Below are 22,460 nucleotides of genomic sequence, written 5' to 3' on the forward strand. Positions count from 1 at the left end.
AATTTCAAACCCCAGAGCATATTTCTGCCATGAGGAAGTATCTCATAAGATCCACCACTATTCAGGATAAAACAAGATTAACGTAATGTGATTGTGGAACTTAATTTTAGATTCCACACGTTCCACCATTTTATTATTTTCTTCCGTAGACGTTTACGTTTTGTTACAAAGAAAGTTTTTAGCATAGTTTATTTGTGGAACTTAAGTTCAGGTCCCACTTTATTCTCTAGCAAACACTTTTCATTTAGAATTATATTATTTAAATACACAGTACATGAAGTTTTGATCGTGTTTTCCTTAATATACACCAAACCTGAAGTTTTATCTTCTTTGTGGAACTTAAATTTATGATCCACTCTATATGCTATTAAATATATTTTATTGAGAATTTCTTTTTCTTTTTTTAAATAGCCATTGGAGGAAAAGAAAACTTTGATTTCAGAAGCCAGTGATCCTGAACAGGGAAATAACGGCGAATACGATGATATAATGGATGACGATGACAATGATGATGATGATGACTATCGCATAGATGAAGAAGATGATGAGAACGACTTCTACGCCTCCGCCGGAATGGGCAATAGTGATGAGGAGGAAGAGGAAACAGTTGAAGACTTTACGCCGAGCATTAGTGCCGCAACCGGTGACGACGATGAGCTGTTTAGTAATGCCGAAGCGCGTGATGACGACAATTTCATAGCCGATTCGGCAGATGAGGAGGATGAGGAGGGCGCAGAAGTTGATGATGAGAATGAAGAAGATGTATACGGTAATGACGATGATGATGATGAGGATGACAGTGATGAGAGCGATGAAAGTGTTGCCGAAAATGTTTACAACAATGCCGTAGAGGATGATGAGAGCGACAGCGATAGCGACCTTAACGCTGAAGACAACAACGCTGATAGCAAAGATGCCGAAGTGGATGATGATGATGTGGAAATGCTCATCGATGCCGATGATGATGATGATGATAAGAGCAGTTACAATGCTTGCGATCCACTCGATTTTGTGGAATGTGTTAATCAGAGCGATGATACGCAACAACATGAAGTGGCCATCACAACAAAAAGCGCCAAAATGCAACTTGCTAATAAAAATCTGCGCAAGCGTCCAATATCAACAACATTGACAAATTACGAAGACGACTCCAATACAAACTACAGTAATGCTGATGAAATGACACGTTTCACAGCGACCACTTCAAATTCCGCATCAGCAACCACATCGTCGGCATCAGCTTCAGCTGCCGCCGCGACCACTGCAAGGGGTGCACATCATTGTGGTGCTGAGAAAATAAGTCGTTCGGTTTTTCGGCTTTGTTGCCTCAGACATCGTAGGAAGAAGAAAGCGCCACCAGATCCACCACCTGACAAGAGAGACAAAGCGCCAACAGCATATCGGAGGTTGATGAATAGTATGGCACGCATTAGCACGCAGCGTCGACAACAGCGCGTCCGCTGTGCTGTACGCCGTTGCGGACGTGCTGCCGGCGCTGCTGTAACCTTATATCGCTTTCCATTAGTAGGCAGTCGTTACTGTCGCCGTTGGTGCGCACAGTTAAAAGTTAAAATGTCGCACACTTCACGCCTGCGTATTTGCCAGCGCCACTTTGCATACAGTTTAGTGGATCGGAGCCGTAGACGTTTACGTTTCGGCGCAATACCAACACGCAATTTACATAATACGCCGGCACAATTCAAGCGTAATCCACTCTATGGCTTAAATAAAAATACATCACAATTGACGGCAACAGCTCACCACGACGCCACCGCGCATGCAATTCAAACGACCGCAGCGCAATTGAACGTCTATACTCGTTGTTGCGTGCCACATTGCGGTAAGTCGCATCAAGTGGATGGCGTTACGCTCTTCCGCTTCCCAAAGCTGCGCTCACTCTATCTGCAATGGGCTACGAATTTGCGCTTAATGCCTACCACGCGTTTAGTGCAAGTCTACAAAGTTTGCAGCGACCACTTCGAGCGCGATTGTCTCAGTTATCAGCGTAATGACCGCGCTAAACTAAAATATGGCTCTGTGCCTACACTGAAATTGGGTCATAACGACACATTGAAAATCTACCAGCACAACACGCTCTCGCCACAAAAGCGACGCGGCGTTGGCAGACGTAAGTGGCGCCCACAAAAAGGCGTGAACGAATGCGCTGTGCACGATTGTAAGGTAGCGCAATTTCTACAAATGCAACTCTTTGCGTTGCCTGCCGCGCTGAAACTGCAAGAGCGTTGGTGTAATTACTTCAAATTAAATTTCAGCGGCGCGTCGAAAGACGCCACTGAATTCTTCGAGAATGTGCGCTTATGCGCTTTGCACTACATGGAGGGATATCAAATGGCGACCTACAGCGACGGTGCGCGCAAAAGCACATCAGCTGCTTTGGACGAACTGGAAGCGAACTATGCGCGCATCACCAGTTCAACGCGCATACAAATGCTGAAATGTTGCGTCCCCAATTGTTCGACAAAATTTACGGACAACGTGCGCTTGGCGGCATTTCCCAGCGCGGAAGAGTTGCGCGCTAAATGGCAACACAATACACAGGTGTCATTCAGTCCATCGCATCGTTATTTGTATAAAGTATGCGCATTGCATTTCGAAGAGCGTTGCTTCGCCAAAAAGCGTCTCTTTATGTGGGCCATACCGACATTGCATTTGCCGAAACCGCAAAATCAAGATCCAGCGCATAAGCTTTTTGAAAATCCCAACGTGGAAGTGGCGAGCACCGCGCAGTGCTGTATCGAAGGTTGCGCCACTAATGCGGTGAAGCAAGAGCCGGCGGCGAATGTTGACGAAACAGTGTCTAAAGCTGCTGTGCGCTTTTGGCATTTTCCACAAGATGACGCGTTACGCGACAAATGGTGTCATAATTTGGGACTCGGCGCGCAAACTAACGAGATCAGCCATACAAGTCGACGCTGGCGTATATGCAGTCGCCACTTCGAGCTATTTTGTATCGGTAAAACGTTGCGCAGCTGGGCTGTGCCTACACTGGAATTACCCAAACCGGTTAAACATGCGAAGAGCGGCAAACGCTCTACATATATTTATCAAAATCCGGACAGCGCGGCGGTCTACTATCGCTGCTGTATTAAAACATGCCATCAGCTGCGCGATCTCGATGCTGGCATACGTCTATATGCATTCCCCAAAAAGGATACAATGCTACAAAAATGGGCGCATAACATACGTATGCCCGCGGTGAAATGTCGCTACGCGCGCATCTGCACACTGCACTTTGAAGCGCAATGTTTGCGTCCGCAAATGCAATCCTGGGCGCTACCGACAATCGATTTGGGACATGACGAGGCGGATATTTTCCGCGTACCAAAGGTGAAGTTGATGGTTACGAGTGAACGCTGCTGTCTACCACACTGCAGCAAGCGACGCAGTCGTGACAATGTGCATTTGTTCGCTTTTCCGCGCGATAAACGTGTATTGGACAAATGGTGGCATAATTTAGCGATTGGTGTGCAGGACGTAAAACGTCGTCTCATATGTGAAGCGCATTTTGAGCCGCGTTGCATTAGCAAGCGGCGTCTTAAACGTTGGGCCATACCAACACTCAATTTGGGACATACAAACGAGACGCTCAAAAATCCAACGCCAGCTGAAGTGTTGGCTAATGAAGGCAATACAACAATGCGACGCTCACAAACGCCCTCGAAAATGACGCGCGCCAAGTCAGCACAACCAACAACGCCAAGCAGTTTACAGAAATGTGCAATCAGCGGTTGTGCACGCGGTACTGATAACAACGCGCTCTATCGGTTTCCCAAACCGGATTGGTTACGCAAGAAATGGTGTGATAATACGCGTTTAAACGACGAGGCCGCCAAGCTTGGTAAAATTTGCGCGCGTCACTTCGAACCACATGTTATGGGTAATCGTAAACCGCGTCCATGGGCGTTGCCAACTTTGGAATTGGGCGCTGATGAAAATGGCGCAGCATTGCCAGCCCTGCACGCAAACCCCAAACAGCTGTCGCGTTTCCATCCCGAAGAGCATGAATGGGGTGAGTTGCGCTATGTGCGCGCCAACCATTGCTCCATAATCTCTTGCATGAAATCGAAAAAAGATGGCGTTGCACTTTTCAATTATCCCACAAAGCATCACATGTTGCAGAAATGGGCTGAGAACTGTCGTCATTATCCATATCAAGCGAAACGCTATCGTTTCCAACTATGCGGCGCGCATTTCACTGCTGATTGTTTCAAACGTGAAGGTACGCGTCTACGTAAAGGCGCAGTGCCTACCTTAAATTTGGGGCATGATGATGCACAGATACACCAGAGTGAATTCGAGAGCGTAACCGGCATAAAAATCGAAACGAAAATAATGAAAAGTTGCAGCGTGCCACAATGTGGACGCACAAATCTACATGATGGCGTACGACTCTACAAGTTTCCTTACGAACGCGCTGAGACGCTGGAAAAGTGGTGCCATAATTTACGCATGAATGCGTCGGATTGTCGCAACGCGCTCATTTGTAATATGCATTTTGAGCCGCGTTGCATTGGTGGTGGACAGCGCGGTTTGCTCTGGCGCGCCATACCCACACTGCTGTTGGGACACAACGACACCGATATCCTACACAATCCAGAAACATTTGAGCGTCCTGAAAAGGTAATTAGTTGTTGCGTGCCCGATTGTATTAACACCAAACAAACAATTGGCATAACGCTGAGCGCCTTTCCAAAGCTGCGCAGCCATTTCGAGAAATGGGCGCACAACCTGCAGCTGCCGGTCAATACTGTTGTCTGGCATACATACAAAGTGTGCAGCGCGCACTTTGAGCGCTACTGCTATGAGCACGGACGCATCAAGGTGGGTGCAATGCCGACACTAAATTTGGGGCACAACAACGCCATTGATTTGTACACCGTCAGTGAAGAGACAATGAGTAATGCATTTAAGCGCAAACGCATCCCACCCAAGAACGAAGCGCCGAAAACGCCACACGAAGTGTGTTGCTATCCGGAATGTAGAGAAATGGAGTTGCGTTCGACGAATCAAGTATTTGAGTTTCCAAAATTGGTTAGCATACAACGCGCTTGGTACGAGAGTATTGGCTTAAGCAGCGAAGAGGCGCAAGTAAAAGAAGAGTGTGAGGCAATAGCAGTAGACGCACAAAATACAACGTGCGTCACTGAAATGCCCCAAGAGGACGCTACTGTTACTGATGCAATAAAAGTTACGAAAAAATTACCTAAATTATGTCCGATGCATTTCAAAATACTCTACATTGAACATGCCGCACTGCTGGATACTCTCAAGTCGGACAGTGCACCGGACACGCAGCACATGTTACAGCAGCTCGAAGAGACTTACGCAAGAGTTTGTGATATGTCATGCGTGCGTCGCATTAGCTGCGCCGTCCCCGGCTGCAATTCAAATTATCTTACCACTAAAGCGCTGAAATTCTTCAAATTCCCCGATAACGCAGAGATGCGCGCCAAATGGTGTCACAACACGCAAGTCACCATCGATGCCGATCGCTTGTACTGCTATAAAATATGTGAATTACACTTCGAAGCCATTTGCGCCTCGCAGTTGGCTAAAAAAATACAACGTTTGAAATTCTGGGCCCTACCGACGCTACAATTACCGCCACGCGCTGAAGGCGAACCCGAAATATATGCACTACCAGCGCCCGATGCGCTAGCCGAAACGAAACGCGCCTCATTGCTGCTACACACGCCACACAATAAATGTTGTATAGCCAGTTGTGTGTATGCTAAAGCGCTAACGGAGCGCGCGGTTAGCGCTGATAGTGAAATACAGTTTTTCAATTTTCCGAACGATGCGGAATTACTTTACAAATGGGTATATAACACACAAATCAGTATGGTCGCCGCAACCAATGCGCGCATATGCTCCCTACACTTTGAAAAACACTGTATTAATAAACGTTTACGTATGTATGCTGTGCCCACGCTGCTGTTGGGGCACGAGAAAACTGATATCTACAAGAATCCCTCGGATAAGCGAGTGGCGGCGGAAGCGTTGGAGAGCAAGCCACAGAAGTTGTCGAAGTATTATGAAGATAATATGGCTGATGACGTTGCAGATGCAGAAAATGACGAGTATCAGGATGAATTGTTAACGGAAGACGCGTCAGAGAAATTGAAATTTAAAAAATCTGTCATAACTAAATATGAAACTGAAGCGTTTGACGGGGGTGAGCCAGGCGCTGCGTGCAAGTCAGCCACAAGCGATGAGCAGCAGCTAGACAGTTCACTTCTAGAGCCAATGCTAATGGTGAAAACCGAATTCAAAGAGCGCAAAGAAACACCACCACCACCAACAACAAGTAAAGCGACAACACAACAAAAACCTTATCACCAACCTTTCATTATAAATATTAAACAAGAAAAAGATGTGGAAGAAAACTACACCGCTGAAGGCATCGAAAATCAAATGAAGCAGGGCTTACTCGATATGTTCAACAGTTTTGGTGAGATTGGCGGTGAGCAGGAGCCGGATGACGTTAACGAGCTGGATGACGAGAGTACGCAAATGGAACGCGACACCGCGCGTCATTGCCGCATACATGGTTGCAATAGTTATGCGCGCAATGCCGGCGTTACGCTCTTCAAATTTCCCTTTCCACTCGATCAATTCCGCAAATGGTTGCACAATACGCAATTAGAGGTGGACTATACGCGCCGTTGGCGTTATCGCATCTGTCATCGTCACTTCGAACCGATTTGTATGCAATTCCGTAAGCTACCGGCCGGCACCATGCCCACGCTGAATTTGGGTCCTAAGCGTCCAGCGCATATCTATGAAAATGAGTTCGATGTGAATAGTTTAAGCAAATATAAAATGAAAACGCAGCAACAAAACATAACAGCAACAACAACGACAAATACTAGCAATGTATTGTGTGAGTTGAATGACACTGAAGCCGACACGAATAGTTCCTTCGCCGCGCCCACACAACATGATACTGTCGATACTGGCGCTGACTACAATGAAGATTATGCCGATTTTGTCGACAACACACCGATAGATCGCGATACATCGCGTCATTGCCGCATACCCGATTGCAATAGTCATGCTAAAGACCCCGGCGTAACACTCTTCAAATTCCCCATGTCTGAGTATCTCTTTCACAAGTGGCTCTACAATACACAACTTAAGGTGGATTATACGCGTCGTTGGCGCTATCGCATCTGTCAGCGCCACTTCGAACCGATTTGTATGCAATTCCGTAAGCTACCACCCGGTACAATGCCCACACTGAATTTGGGTCCTTCGCGACCGGCGCGCATCTATGAGAATAGTTTCGATATAAATCATTTGAAAAAATTCAAAATTAAAATGCAAAACAATAAAGCAACAGCGAATACTGCGCAATCGGCCACAACAACCTCAGCCATAATGCAGTCAAGTCACATTGATTACGCTGACGACATAGAAACAAACAGTTCCTACGCCATGGATGCAAATGCCAGCAACCCCGCTCAGCTGCCGCTACTCTCATGTACCGTACGCAATTGCACGAGTAAATATCACGCGCTACACGAGGGCTTACATTTGCATAAAATGCCGACGAATATTATGTTGCGTGAGAAATGGATCTATAATTGCCGCTTCTCAGAGGAGACACTTGTCAGCATGAGTTCACGCATACGTATTTGTTCGCTCCACTTTACACCGAACTGCTACTATGGCGTTAAACGTCAATTAAAGTTCGGTTCAGTGCCCACTTTGCGTTTGGGTCACACAGATCCCAATATCTATTCGCATGGTTTTGGTAATGAAAGTGAGACCGCCCACTTGGCTATTCAACAACACAACGCCACACAGCATAATTGGCGCTCCAACCGCCTGCAATCGTTAACCGATGCCAATCAAGATATTTGCTGTCTCATCAATTGTCAGCATAGCAGGCGTGAATATACACGGCATTTCGCCTTTCCCGCTGAACGTGAGCTACTCGAACAATGGCTCAATGCACTCGGCATGGAGTTCAATAGTTCACGTCCGGATGATTATAAAATCTGTGAATGGCATTTCAAGGCGTCCGATTTCGATGGAGAAGTGCTACGCGCCTATGCGGTGCCCACACGTAATTTGAAGATAGACGATCCCAATCAATCGGATGATGAAGATGATAATGATGACGAAGATGATGAGTTGGGTTGGAATGCAAACGAAGAGCCGCTCGATGAACGGTGAGTAATGTAAAATTGTTTAAAGGCAGCGCTTGAATTAACTTGCTTATTTCACTTACTTTTATAATTTGACTAAATTTTCTATTATTATTCCCACAGCCCATCAACTTCTGCAGCAGCGGCCGCCGCAGCATCAACCACCACCCCCGATGGCTACAACAAATTAATCCCCGGCTCGCGACGTTGTTGCTTGGCTCATTGCCGCAAACAACTATTCCAAGACAATGTGCGCACCTTCAAATTCCCAACTATGCATGAACAATTCGAGAAGTGGGTGCATAATTTAGGCATCAAATACGATGGCGACGCACCTTGGCGCTATCAAATTTGTAGCGAACACTTTGAAAACCAATGCATCATACATTATGAGAACAAAGCCAAGTTGTTTAGATGGGCGGTGCCCACCTTGAATTTGGGCAAACATGCGCCAGCCATACTATTCACGAATGAGAATCCCAGAAAACTACAGCAAAAAGATGGAGACTATGAGCGCAATCCGGGCGGCTATGCGGAACAGTTAGACAATGATGAGACCATGGATACTACTAATGATGAGTTGAGTTCCACAGCACAGCATGTAGATGCGCCAAAACATAAGGCTTATCAGCAAGAAGATATGGATTTGCTAGCGCCAATTGAGCGGCCGCCACAAAAAGTGAGCGCCACAACGAAGCGCAGCCACTATGCGTACACCGCAAGCAATGAGGATGGTGATGATTACTATGATGGCGATGATGATGGCTACGATATGGGTGATGGTGAAAATTCACTTTTGAATGTCATACGCGAGGAGAAACCAAGCGCCGTGAAAGAAGGTACACCCGCTTCGTCGTTCTTCTCATTGCAACTGGTACGCGGCGGCTCAGCCAAAGTACGCGCCTGCTGTTTGCCGCATTGTGGCCGTACGCGCGAGTCCGGTGTGCGTCTGTTCCGTTTCCCCACTGAACCGGTCTTCCTGAAACGCTGGGAATACAATTTACGCGTACTCTTCAATGAGTCGCAGCGCAATACACACCTCATATGTAGCGCGCATTTCGAGCGCGGTCAGTATAATAAACGTTTAGTCGTCGATGCCATACCCACATTGAATTTGGGACACAATAGCACCGATATCTATCGTAATGGCCAATATGAAGCAACGCGTATGCATAAGCGTCCACTGATAGCATCACCACCGCGCATACCATCGGTAAGCAGCATGCCATTAAGCAGCCATAAACCACTGCACTGCAATGTGCCCGCTTGTGCTGACACTCAGAGTAAACGTCGTCTATTCCCCTTCCCCGGCAATCATGTGTTCGTGAAAATTTGGTCGGAGCGCACACAGATCGCTTACGATGCGCGTCACCATGCCGAATTGCGCGTTTGTGAGCTGCATTTTGAGAGCGATTGCTTTAGCGCGCATGGTCTGAACAATAATGCTGTGCCCACGTTGTATTTGCCTGCACCAAATGCACTGCCAACGCCTCACGCAACGATTGCACCAGCTGCACCAACAAAAGCTCTCACGCCCCTTGGCCGTCCAGCGGCTGCGCCTACTGCGATGCCAAAGCTGAGCGCTATTGCTTGTAGTGTTACCAATTGTGGCAATAGTACCGCTACACGCACGGATTTGAAAATATTCTCGAAATTCCCAGATGATTTCGAATTGTTCACCAAATGGTGTTTCAATTTGAAAATCGATCCACGCACCTACGTGGATGGCAGCTATAATGTGTGTAGCGAACATTTCGAAACTTTCTGCATTGGTGGCCATAGTTTGCGTGTCTGGGCGGTGCCTACACTGCGTTTGGGTCACAACAGCAAACTCATACACAGTGTCGAACGTCCAGCGGAGATGGAAACGAAATGTTGCTTGCCACATTGCGGACGCAAGAAGAGCAAAGATGGCGTGGAGTTCTATAGCTTCCCTAAAGGTAAGCATTATAAGAATAATTTGCTTAATTTTTTTAAGTTCTATTTACTATTATACTCTCGCAACAAAGTTGCAAATAGAGTATTATAGTTTTGTCCACATAACGGTTGTTTGTAAGTCAGGATATAGGGTTATATACTTATATTGAAATGACAGGATGACGAGACGAGTTGAAATTCGAATGTCTGTCTGTCCATTCCATCCGCCGTGTAACGAATAACTTGAGTAAAAATTAAGATATCTTGATGAAACTTGGTACACATATTCTTTGGAACTTTTGAACTGCAAATGGGCTTAATCGGACCATTGCCACGCCCCCAAAATGGCAAAACCAAAAACTTTTAAAGTGTCATAACCAAGTAATAAATAAAGTTATGCAAATAGTATGTGGTACAGAGGATCAAATTAAGGGGGGCATATTTGGATGTAATTATTTTTGAAAAGTGGGCGTGGTCCCGCCCCCTAAAAGGTTTTTTTTTGTATATATTTCGCAAACTAATTAAGCTATATAAACCAAACTTTCTGCAGTTACTTCCCTTACTTACGCCATTACACACCATAAAATTAGTCGAAATCGAATAATAACCACGCCCACATCCCATACAAAGATTATGTTGAAAATTACTAAAAGTGCGTTTACTCACTAATGAAAAATATAAGAAACACTAAATTTTACAGAAGAAATGGCAGAAAAAGGCTGCATTTAGATGAAAATAAGGATTATGGGTCAAAAACCATATCTCAAAAACTACTCGACCGATTTTAATTAAATTCGATACCTAATATTTTATTGTCATCCAGATGATAAATGGCGAAATCGGTTCACAACCACGCCTACTTTCAATATAACTCAATTTTGAATTCCATCGGATCCTTCACTTTATAATATATACATTGGGAACCAATGTTGATAGCGCAATAAAACTTTACACAAATACTGCATTTGAGCTGTGGCATCACTTGTGGAAAAATTGTCGAAATCGGACTATAACTTTTCAAGGCCCGGATATCGAACATGAAAGACTCAATGCCTAAGGTTAATTTTTCACCGAAAATTTCGGTAAATCTCTCAGCTATTCTCATTTAATTCAGAGGAATTTTTTTTTTCTAATATTGTATCTCTGTTCCAAAAATGATTAAAATCGGGTCATGGCTTCCTCTAGCTGCCATATACACATAATTATAGGTTTTTCAAAAAATACGGTGGGCTTTATGCCGCATATATGTATTGGTTAATATATGAGATATCTTAGTCAAATGTAGTGAGCGTATAGTCTTGGATATAGTGTACCTTAGTGGTGAAAATTAGTGAAATCGGTTCAGGAATTACCATAGCTCTCATATACTATATATGATAATTGTCGTTATTCTAGTGGACTTTATGTCGAATATATGGGTCAAATTGTGTGTTATCATTTTAATTTTTTTTATTAAAAACAAAATGGCACGAAAGCCCTAATCTATTCCCAATTATTATTGAATTTCTGCATTCTGTTTCATTGTAAACTAACTCTTCTTTAAATTAGCAGGTGATATCTACCGCCAATGGTGTCAAATACTGAAGATCGACGAAGGTCTCTACCGCAACAGTGATAAGAAGATCTGTAGTGCACATTTTCGCGCCGATTGCTTCAACACTAACGGTACACTGCGACTGGGCGCACGCCCAACAATGTTACTACGCAATCGCACCGCCACAGCAGCCGCACATATGCTCAAACCGCCTGCGCCGTACCGCAGCAAGTGCATCGTGCGCATCTGCCATGAAATGCAACAGCTCTACAGCTTCCCAGCGCAACGGAATCTCTGCACGAAATGGTGTCACAATCTGAAAATCGACTACTATCCGAAACTGCACGAGAATATGAATTTCAAAATCTGTCGGCGTCATTTCGAACCGAATTGTCTGCTGAGCGGCGGCAAACTGCATGCCGAAGCAGTGCCGACGGTGCAGTTGGGACATAACGATGTCAATATCTATCAGAATTTGGTGGGCATCAAGCAGCACGCCAGTACGCCCAGCTACGACGACAACAGCAGCTTACGCACAAGCGTCAGCACCGTACATACCTGGCTGATGGATGTCGATGCGGAAACGAATGCGGCCAACAATATGCCGACTGCGGTTGGTGGGCGCGATGCGGGTGCTGGTGGTAGTGGTGGTGGCGCTGTTGGCGATGCCGAGGATGACATGGTGCGCATGGAATACGAGCCACCAGTCGACTTGGAGCCCACTGTTGTCACGGAGAATATTGCCGATGATAATCTGGACTTGACCGACAGCGCCTATATGCAAATGGAGGATGACACCTACTATGCGGACTTTGAGGAGCAGCGCTTGCTGCCGCAAAGCAGCACTTTTATAGCGGCTGAGAGCGCGGAGGTGATTGACTTGGACGCTGTCGATGCTGTGCAAGAGCAATTTCCCAATTGGTCGCAAGACGATGCTGTGCTGGTGGATGATGATGACGAGGAGGAGGATGACGATGCGCTCTTGTGGCCGTTGAATTAAATATATTGAAGTTACAATTTCAAAATTAATTAAGTGTAGTTATTTAAGCGGAAAGCTGAAGAGAGCAGTAAAAAGAATATATAATGTGCAGCAAGGAAAGAAAGAGAGAAAGAGTTAACGATAGTATAAGAGTGAAAGTGAAATAAATGCTAGCGTATACATAAACATATGTAAGCAGAGAGTAAAGAGAGAAAAAGCGAGTGTGAATAAGCGTGAAGGCAGCTCGAAATAGCGCACGCAATTATGTGCATAATTATTTAATAATATACATATATACACTTTTTTTTAAATATTTTTTTTTGGTATTTTTATATACTTATATATCTAAGAAATTATTTAAATCTACAATGTAACCTTACATTTTATACTTTCATAGGTTTTTCATTACTTTTTAGTTTCATTATTTTCATTCTTTTTTAATTTTTTTAATTTCTTTTTTTTTAATATTTTTTATTTTATTTTTTTTTCATTTTTATTTTTTTTTTAATTTTTGTTATTTGCTATTATTTTTTCATCAACATGTAATTTTCTTCATTCCCAACAACTTGCGTTTTTTCACTTTCCATTGCAAAAACTTTCAACCATAACATTTTGTAAAACAAAAATATAAATATTTAAGAAAAAGTAGCTTAGGATATTCAATATTTTTTGTTTTTGGTTTAATTTAGAAATATATATTAGATATGTGGCAATAAAAATTTAAGAAATAATGAAGAAAACTGAAACTAGTGACTGCAATTTCTTTTTTAAGTTCCTCACTGCACATTGAAGTAGTTTTAAAATATCGAAAATTATGAACAGAATTTCTAACCTATGAAATAAAATTGTATATTAAACACAAACACTTACTTGTATTTAATTTTTTAAACGATATTAAATTAAGATTTTAAAAAATTTGTATGAATTTTTTTTTTATTAAAATATTAATAGATTTAAAAACTAAAGGAAATTATTTGAAAAATATGTTTTCGAAATTTGTAATTTTTTAAGGGCTTATTCCACTGTGAGCCTTAAAAATAAACAGATTTATAAATTTCCTTTTGATCTGAAATATTTGAATAATGTCTTTTCGAAATTTGTAATTTTTTAAGCGCTGACTCCACTGTAGAGCATGAAATAATAATATAATTTTTGGATATTTTTAAGGGAACTTTATTTAACAGAATGTTCATCCCCCTAGAATTTTGAACAATATTAGGACTGTTGCTCAACACACACTGTTTGTGGCTCCGGTTTTGATTGAAATAGTCGAACTTTAAGGTCTTGTCCAACATGTAAATTATGTTGAATTCATTTTTTTAAGACTACTAAATATTTTTTATACGAAATAAATTCAAAATTTTATTTTTTAAAGTTCTATAGTGGTATAACCCCTTAATACACTGATTAAATTTGAAGCGAAACCAATATATTTTTTTGTTAAATTTGCAGGAGAGTTTAATCATAGTTTTTTTAAGCAAAATTTTATATTTCAAAAATTTGTCATACCAAAATTTTTTTAAAAGTTTTCGTTTATACTACAAAAAATATTTTCATCTTTTTGAAAACGGAGTTTAAATGATTTTTCAAATAATTGTTTGATCCTCTTTTTTTTAATTTTTCCCGTATTTATATGAAGCAATTTTCTTTAATTGTATTTTTATAAAAACAAAACATTTTTGAAATAAAAAACTATCGCAGATAAAAATATTTTGTGCAAATAATTCTAATACTATATGTACAGTTGAACTTCCATAACTCGAAATTATCCATAAATCGAACTCTTGAATTGGCGATAAAACTCAAATTTCATACAAAATACCTGCCGTAACTCAGAAGTCTCTCTAAGTGGAAGTTTTTTTTTGTGGATTATGATGATTCGAGTTATGGATGTTCAAATGTATTTCAAAAATATAATATATTTCTACTAATTGTGAAGCATTTCAAATAAATTACAAGTGTTTTATTATTAATATCTAAATTTATCAAGTGTGAAAATTTTTAAGGTTATGTTTGAGAAATTATTGTTTACAACTCATTATAAATTATTATAAATTCTTTGAAATGAAATATGTGGAACATTATCAAATTTTTATTTTTTTTATTCATTATTTTTTATAAATTTTTTTCAATTCAATTTTAATTTTATTAAATATAAATTATGTTTTTTTATTTGAATTCTTAATTAGTAAAAAGTAAGCGGTAAAATTAAACAAATTATCAACCATACTGCATTAAAACTATTTAATGTACTAAGTTGTTACAAAATTTTGCACTGAAATTGCATTTCATTTTGTTAAATTAAATTAAAATCACTAGATAAATACATTTTTAACTAAACTAAGGTACTAACAAATGGTGAATCAAAACAGAATAGTTGGAAAAAATTATAGCACAAGGCAAAACAAAATTTTATTATTAAAGAAAAAGAAAAAAGGAATTCAAAAAATGTTTTAAACAAAAACAAGAACTATACTTGCGTGTCATCAACGAAACAAAAATCTAACTATAAATTAATTATTTGAAACTTACGCACTTGGCATTATAATATAAGTCAAGAAGAATTATTAAAACAAGCGAGGTAGTTAAATGACAGTTACAACAATAGCAAAAACAAGCAAAATGAAAAAAAAAAAAATAAAATTGTTTAAAAAATTAAATTAAAATAATTTAAAAAAAATAAAATTAAAAAAAATTAAATTTTGGAACTGAAAAAACTTACTGAAATTGAAAATACTAAGCGAAATATAATGAAATAAAACAATATTGAAAAAATTTGGAAATATAAAAAAATAAACTTTTATTTGGAAAGCATTAAAGTTATATGAAAATTAAAAGAAAAAAACTAAAATTATCTTATACGAAAGAGTTAGCTAAAAAACAGTGTTTTCGAAAAATATATGAACAAAAAATTATTTAATTAATAAAGAAATATGCCATAATTTTTATAAATACTAATGTAATTTAATGAATAAGTTAAAAGCCATATGCAAAAATATATACTTTTATTTCTATTATAATTTTTACAAAAATAAAAAAAATATTTTGCAATATATGTTAAAAAATTATTTTATATATATTTCTAACAAACAGTAGAAGAAAAAATAATATGAATATGCTTCCGTATTTTATAATTAAATTATACACTTATTTCACACAGAAAATAAAATAAAAAAATTAAATAAATTTTTTTGTTAACAGAAAAATAACATAAAATGCAAAGTTAAATCCACCATACTTCCTGTTGCAAATAACAATAAATAATATAATAAAAACCAATACGAATTCAATTTAAAATTGAATTTTCTTAAAATAAACTAATTTTTTTTGTACAACATATATGAAAAAATATTTAATAACAGTTAGTTGCTAAGTATACTTTTTGTAACTCTTGACATTTACTTTAGTGTTTTTTTTTAGTTTAACTCTGAAATGGTATTTGAACTATGCAAATTGATATATTTAACATATTCGCACTGTTAATTTTTTCTAGTATTAAGGTTATACTTTAAAAAATTGAAATAAAATTAAACAGTGTATAAGTAATGCATACATATGCATCAACCTACTTAATTAAGCAAATAATTTTACTTTTTGCAGTAGCTTTCCAACAAATTAGAAACGCAGATTTTTTTTTTTTAATTATAACAATTATTAATAGGAAATGGAGTTAATGGAAATTATTCATATAAAACATAATTATCTATTCAAACAATATTTAATTATTTGTGTGGACAAAATTTTTAATAATATAATGAATATATTTGTTTGTGTATCTATAAAAAAAAAATGATTACAAAAATAAGGGAAATAAAAAGCAAAAAAATATGATTAAATGAAAAAAAAATTAAATGATTTGCAAAAATATTGGCAAGTGGTGAAAACAAAATAAAAAAAAATAAATATATTTTAAAAACAATTTTTTTTTATTCAAAATTTTTCTTTATTTTCAACAATATAATATTTATTTTATAATATTATAATCACTAAAAAAAACAAAAAACGTAGTTAAGAAATACTGCTAATCAAATCAAGATCCGTGTTGAACTAATTTTTTGGCAGCATACTGTATACCTACTCAACAGACACAAATGCAGCAGACGTACATACCATACATACATAAATGTTCAACTATAAAACATAGCATTAAGTGAAGAAATGCATAAATGCAAAATATATACATACATACAAACATACATATGAATGAAGAAAAAAAAGAAATATGTAATTTGTTTTAAGAAAATGTCGCATTCATTGTGAATTCAAATAGCATATGATATATAGTATATATAAATATATATATGAATGAAAATAAACGTGTTTATAAACCACAAATGTCTTTTATTTTTAATAAGTTAGAGGATTGTTGCTGATTTGATTTAAGTTGATTTAAGCTAAAATATATATATATATATATATTTGGCGTAGGAACCGCTTTAAACGATTATAGCCGAATCCACCAGAGCGCGCCACTCGTTTCTCCTTTTTGCTTTTTGGCGCCAACTGGAAAAACGCCAAGTGAAGCCAGGTCGCTTTCCACTTGATCCTTCCATCGGAGTGGAGGTCGTGCTCGTCCACGGATTCCTCCAGCGGGTACTGCATTGAACACTTTCAGAGCTGGAGTGTTTTCATCCATTCGTACAACATGACCTAGCCAGCGTAGCCGCTGTCTTTTTATTCGCTGAACTATGTCAATGTCGTTGTATAAATCGTACAGCTCATCGTTCCATCGTCTGCGGTATTCGCCGTTGCCAATGTTTAGAGGACCATAAATCTTGCGCAAAACCTTTCTCTCGAAAACCCCAAGAGTCGTCTCATCGGATGTTGTCATCGTCCACGCTTCAGCGCCATACATCAGGATGGGAATAATGAGCGACTTATAGAGTTTGATTTTGGTTCGTCGAGAGAGGACTTAACTTTTCAATTGCCTACTCAGTCCATAGTAGCACCTGTTGGCAAAAGTGATTCTGGTTTGGATTTCTAGGCTGACATTGTTGGTGTTGTTAATCCTGGTTCCCAGGCATACGAAATTATCTACAACTTCGAAGTTATGACTGTCAACAGTGTGGGAGCCAAGACGCGAGTACCCTGACTGTTTGTTTGATGATATTTCGTCTTGTCCTCATTCACCCGATACGCTACGCTTCAATATCATCGGTATTCGCCGGCAGCGGTACATTCTTATAGAAGATTTTACCTTCTCTATTTAGCTCTGCAGCCCGTATAATTTTTTTCAGCAATAGATTGAAGAAGTCGCACGATAGTGAGTCACCCTGTCTGAAGCCTCGTTTGGTATCGAACGGCTCGGAGAGGTCCTTCCCGATCCTGACGGAGCTTTTGGTGTTGCTCAACGTCAGTTTACATAGCCGTATTAGTTTTGCTGGGATACCAAATTCAGACATCGCGGCATAAAGGCAGCTCCTTTTCGTGCTATCGAAAGCAGCTTTAAAATCGATAAAAAGATGGTGAGTATCGATTCTTCTCTCTCGGGTTTTTTCCAAGATTTGGCGCATGGTGAATATCTGGTCCATTGTAGATTTTCCAGGTCTAAAGCCAGACTGATAAGGTCCAATCAGTTTGTTGACGGTGGGCTTTAATCTTTCACACAGTACGCTCGATAAAACCTTATAAGCGATGTTGAGGAGGCTTATCCCACGGTAATAGGCACAGATTGTGGGGTCTCCCTTTTTATGGATTGGGCAGAGCACACTGAGATTCCAATTGTCAGGCATGCTTTCTTCCGACCATATTCTACAAAGAAGCTGATGCATGCACCTTATCAGTTCTTCGCCGCCGTATTTGAATAGCTCGGCCGGTAATCCATCGGCCCCCGCCGCTTTATTGTTCTTCAAGCGGGTAATTGCTATTCGAATTTCTTCATGGTCGGGTAATGGAACAACTATTCAATCGTCATCGATTGGGGCTGGGCATTCGCAGGAGAAGTGGAAAATTGTTTCCTTATTCTCTTCTAGTTCATAACCGCGGCAAATGTTATTGTAGGGCATATCCATTCTCAATGCATGTTCTCCAAATAATCAATGCCCCGTTATGGTAGCTGTAAGCCTGCAAATACTTTTCCTGGACCTATTTAATAAGGCCCTAGTTCTTGTCTTATCATATTTTGGCCATATCTGTTTAGTTCTTTTACATTTGGTTTTCCAACTGTTGTTAGCTAATTGTTCAAATTGTAAGTTGAACTCTCTCCTGATCGCTTCTAGCGGGCATGGTGGTAACTCTGCCTCGAATTAGTCCAGAAATGCTCCTGCTCCGAAAATGTTTCACTGGCCGGATACCCATATCAAGTTTAGCTGAAATTTAACTTCTAGTGAACTCAATGCCTTCTTGAAGTAATGGACTATGCTGGAATTAGTCATTGGCGACGACAATGCCAGGAGTGCCCAGTGGCTATCTATGTACATAATTTCTTTATATATCCTTTCGTAAATAGCCAATTGAGTTTCACAAGCCTAATCTAAATGGCCAACGCCACGTTATAATAGAGACCCAAGTACTTCCGTTTGGAAAATGCTAGCCGACTTCGGTAGACGGAAAGTGAGAGAAATGTTAAGATCATCGGAGTATACTTCTGTCTATTTTGGACCCGTCTGTATGATATCTTCCTCCCGTACTATGCCTCCTCTCCATTCTCGTCTAGAGCGTATCCTCACCTGGAAGTTACTCTTGAAATCTAACTTTAGGAGAATGTAGTCTGATTTATTAACCTTTACTTTGAATTGGTTCAGAATATCACTACATATGTCCAAAGATCTTCTGGTTCCAATCACCTAACTCCTTAGTTCTTATAGCAGAACATGCTGCGATTTAATGGATATAATGGTTGATGCGGGAAGCATATTAAGTACATAAGTACATCAGTCGGACATAAATTGATACCACCTGTTACTCCTGCACAGACTGGTCTTTGTATTACATTTAATTTCGAGTTTTCAAAGTTAGGTCTGATCGATCGAGAATTTTAGTCAGTACTTCTATACCACAAAAAACCACATTTTGAGCATTACGGTAGTTCTTCTATAAATCGGAAGTGCGACGGATACTATCGTAACATTGTCGGCTGTATACAGGATAGTCAACCTAAAGTCTTCAGACAAGCATAACCTAAAATTATATGATAAGTATTTTCAAACAGTTAACCCATCTCAAAATAACCAAGATGGAGCTTGTCAATCATTGAGTATACAGTGAGGGATCCCTGCCATAGCGCCTTCCTGTTTAAGTGCCTTTCCCAAATATTTCCTCTTTTAAGTGCCTTTTAATCAATGCGCTAGCATTGTCAAAAATTTATCAGTTGAAGTGGAGAAAGATTAGATTAGAAAAGCTTTAAAAGAATTCAAAATTTTATGAGATCTATTAAATGGGATTTTCATTCTATAAGAAAAAAATAATAGATCGAGGTATTTGATTAAAGTGTGGTTAGTACTCGAGACACTTAAGCGGGGATTACTATATTTCTTATATGAAGTGTTACAAACAATTGTAAAAAGCCCTTCATTATCAATCTAAAATCTCTGGAAAACTCTTAGAAACATGGATTTGTGAAATATTGAGCCTAATCATTGAAACCGTTTCGAACGAAAATATGTTTTATACAATCGAAAAATTTTACATTGATATCATTGAAACCGTATCGAAAATAAAATTTACGATCGCAGTGAACTCACTTCTTCTTCTTCTTAACTGGCGTAGAAACCGCTTACGCGGTTATAGCCGAGTCCACAACAGTGCGCCACGCATCTCTCCTTTTGGCGGTTTGGCGCCAATTGGTAATACCAAGTGAAGACAGGTCCTTCTCCACCTGGTCCTTCCACCGGAGTGGAGGTCTCCCTCTTCCTCGGCTTCCACCAGCGGGTACTGCATCGAAAACTTTCAGAGCTGGGGCACTTTCATCCATTCGAACAACATGACCCAGCCAGCGTAGCCGCTGTCTTTTTATTCGCTGGACTATGTCTATGTCGTCGAACAACACATACAGCTCATCATTCCATCTTCTGCGGTATTCGCCGTTACCAATGTTTAAGGGACCGTAAATCTTCCGCAAAACCTTTCTCTCGAAAACTCCTAGTGCCGTCTCATCGGATGTTGACACCGTCCACGCTTCTGCACCATAAAGTAGGACGGGAATGATGAGGGACTTGTAGAGTTTAGTTTTTGTTCGTCGAGAGAGGACTTTACTTTTCAATTGCCTACTCAGTCCATAGTAGCACCTGTTGGCAAGAGTAATTCTGCGTTGGATTTCAAGGCTGACATTATTATCGGTGTTAATGTTGGTTCCTAGGTATACGAAATTATCTACAACTTCAAAGTTATGACTGTCAACAGTGACGTGGGAGCCAAGACGCGAATGCGCTGACTGTTTGTTTGATGACAGGAGATATTTCGTCTTGTCCTCGTTCACCACCAGACCCATTCGCTTCGCTTCCTTATCCAGGCGGGAAAAAGCAGAACTAACGGCGCGGGTGTTGTTTCCGATGATATCAATATCATCGGCGTACGCCAGGAGCTGTACACTCTTGTAGAAGATTGTACCTTCTCTATTTAGCTCTGCAGCTCTTATAATTTTCTCCAGCATCAAGTTAAAGAAGTCGCACGATAGCGAGTCACCTTGTCTGAAACCTCGTTTGGTATCGAATGGCTCGGAGAGGTCCTTCCCGATCCTGACGGAGCTTTTGGTGTTGCTCAACGTCAACTTACACAGCCGTATTAGTTTTGCGGGGATACCAAATTCAGACATCGCGGCATAAAGGCAGCTCCTTTTCGTGCTGTCGAAAGCAGCTTTAAAGTCGACAAATAGATGGTGTGTGTCGATCCTTTTTTCACGGGTCTTCTCCAAGATTTGGCGCATGGTGAATATCTGGTCAGTTGTTGATTTTCCAGGTCTAAAGCCACACTGATAAGGTCCAATCAGTTTGTTGACGGTGGGCTTTAGTCTTTCACACAGTACGCTCGATAGAACCTTATAAGCGATGTTAAGGAGGCTTATCCCACGATAGTTGGCGCAGATTGTGGGGTCTCCCTTTTTGTGGATTGGGCAGAGTACACTGAGATTCCAATCGTCGGGCATGCTTTCTTCCGACCATATTTCGCAAAGAAGCTGATGCATGCACCTTATCAGCTCTTCGCCGCCGTATTTGAATAGCTCGGCCGGCAATCCATCGGCCCCCGCCGCCTTGTTGTTCTTCAAGCGGGTAATTGCTATTCTAATTTCTTCACGGTCGGGCAATGGAACATCTGTTCCATCGTCGTCGATTGGGGAATCGGGTTCGCCATCTCCTGGTGTTGTACTTTCACTGCCATTCAGCAGGCTGGAGAAGTGTTCCCTCCACAAACACAGTATACTCTGGTCATCAACCACTAGATCACCGCTGGGGGTCCTACAGGAGTGTGCTCCGGTCTTGAAACCTTCAGTTAGTCGCCGGATCTTTTCGTAAAATTTTCGAGCATTACCCCTGTCGGCCAGCTTGTCAAGCTCTTCATACTCACGCATTTCTGCCTCTTTCTTTCTTTTTCTGCAAATGCGTCTCGCTTCCCTCTTCAGCTCTCGGTATCTTTCCCATCCCGCTCGTGTTGCGGTCGATCGCAACATTGCGAGGTAGGCAGTCTGTTTTCTCTCCACTGCGAGACGACAATCCTCATCATACCAGCTGTTTTTTTGGCTTTTCCGAAAGCCAATGGTTTCGGTTGCAGCTGTACGTAAGGAGTTTGATATGCCGTCCCACAGCTCCCTTATACCGAGATGCTGATGAGTGCTCTCAGAGAGCAGGAGTGCAAGTCGAGTAGAAAATCGTTCGGCTGTCGGTTGTGATTGCAGCTTCTCGATGTCGAACCTTCCTTGTGT

The 22,460-nt window shown here is 40.4% G+C and overlaps 1 protein-coding gene across 2 annotated transcripts in view; it reads left to right on the top strand.

Annotated features, from left to right (window-relative positions):
• The window catches only part of LOC105219627 (uncharacterized), a 43,406-nt gene extending 29,053 nt beyond the window's left edge, over positions 1-14,353 (top strand). The window contains exons 8-10 of one of the 2 annotated variants that reach the window (XM_029045200.2): positions 412-8,198; positions 8,298-10,114; positions 11,640-14,353. In XM_029045200.2, the coding sequence (XP_028901033.2) occupies positions 412-8,198; positions 8,298-10,114; positions 11,640-12,625 (10,590 nt within the window). In that variant the 3' untranslated portion in view covers positions 12,626-14,353. The remainder of the gene's footprint in view (positions 1-411; positions 8,199-8,297; positions 10,115-11,639) is intronic. The other variant, XM_011195896.3, reaches the window with a different exon arrangement.
• The last annotated feature ends 8,107 nt before the right edge of the window (positions 14,354-22,460 follow it).

The sequence above is a fragment of the Zeugodacus cucurbitae genome, chromosome 3 (genome assembly GCF_028554725.1).
Source record: "Zeugodacus cucurbitae isolate PBARC_wt_2022May chromosome 3, idZeuCucr1.2, whole genome shotgun sequence".
Taxonomy (NCBI): domain Eukaryota; kingdom Metazoa; phylum Arthropoda; class Insecta; order Diptera; family Tephritidae; genus Zeugodacus; species Zeugodacus cucurbitae.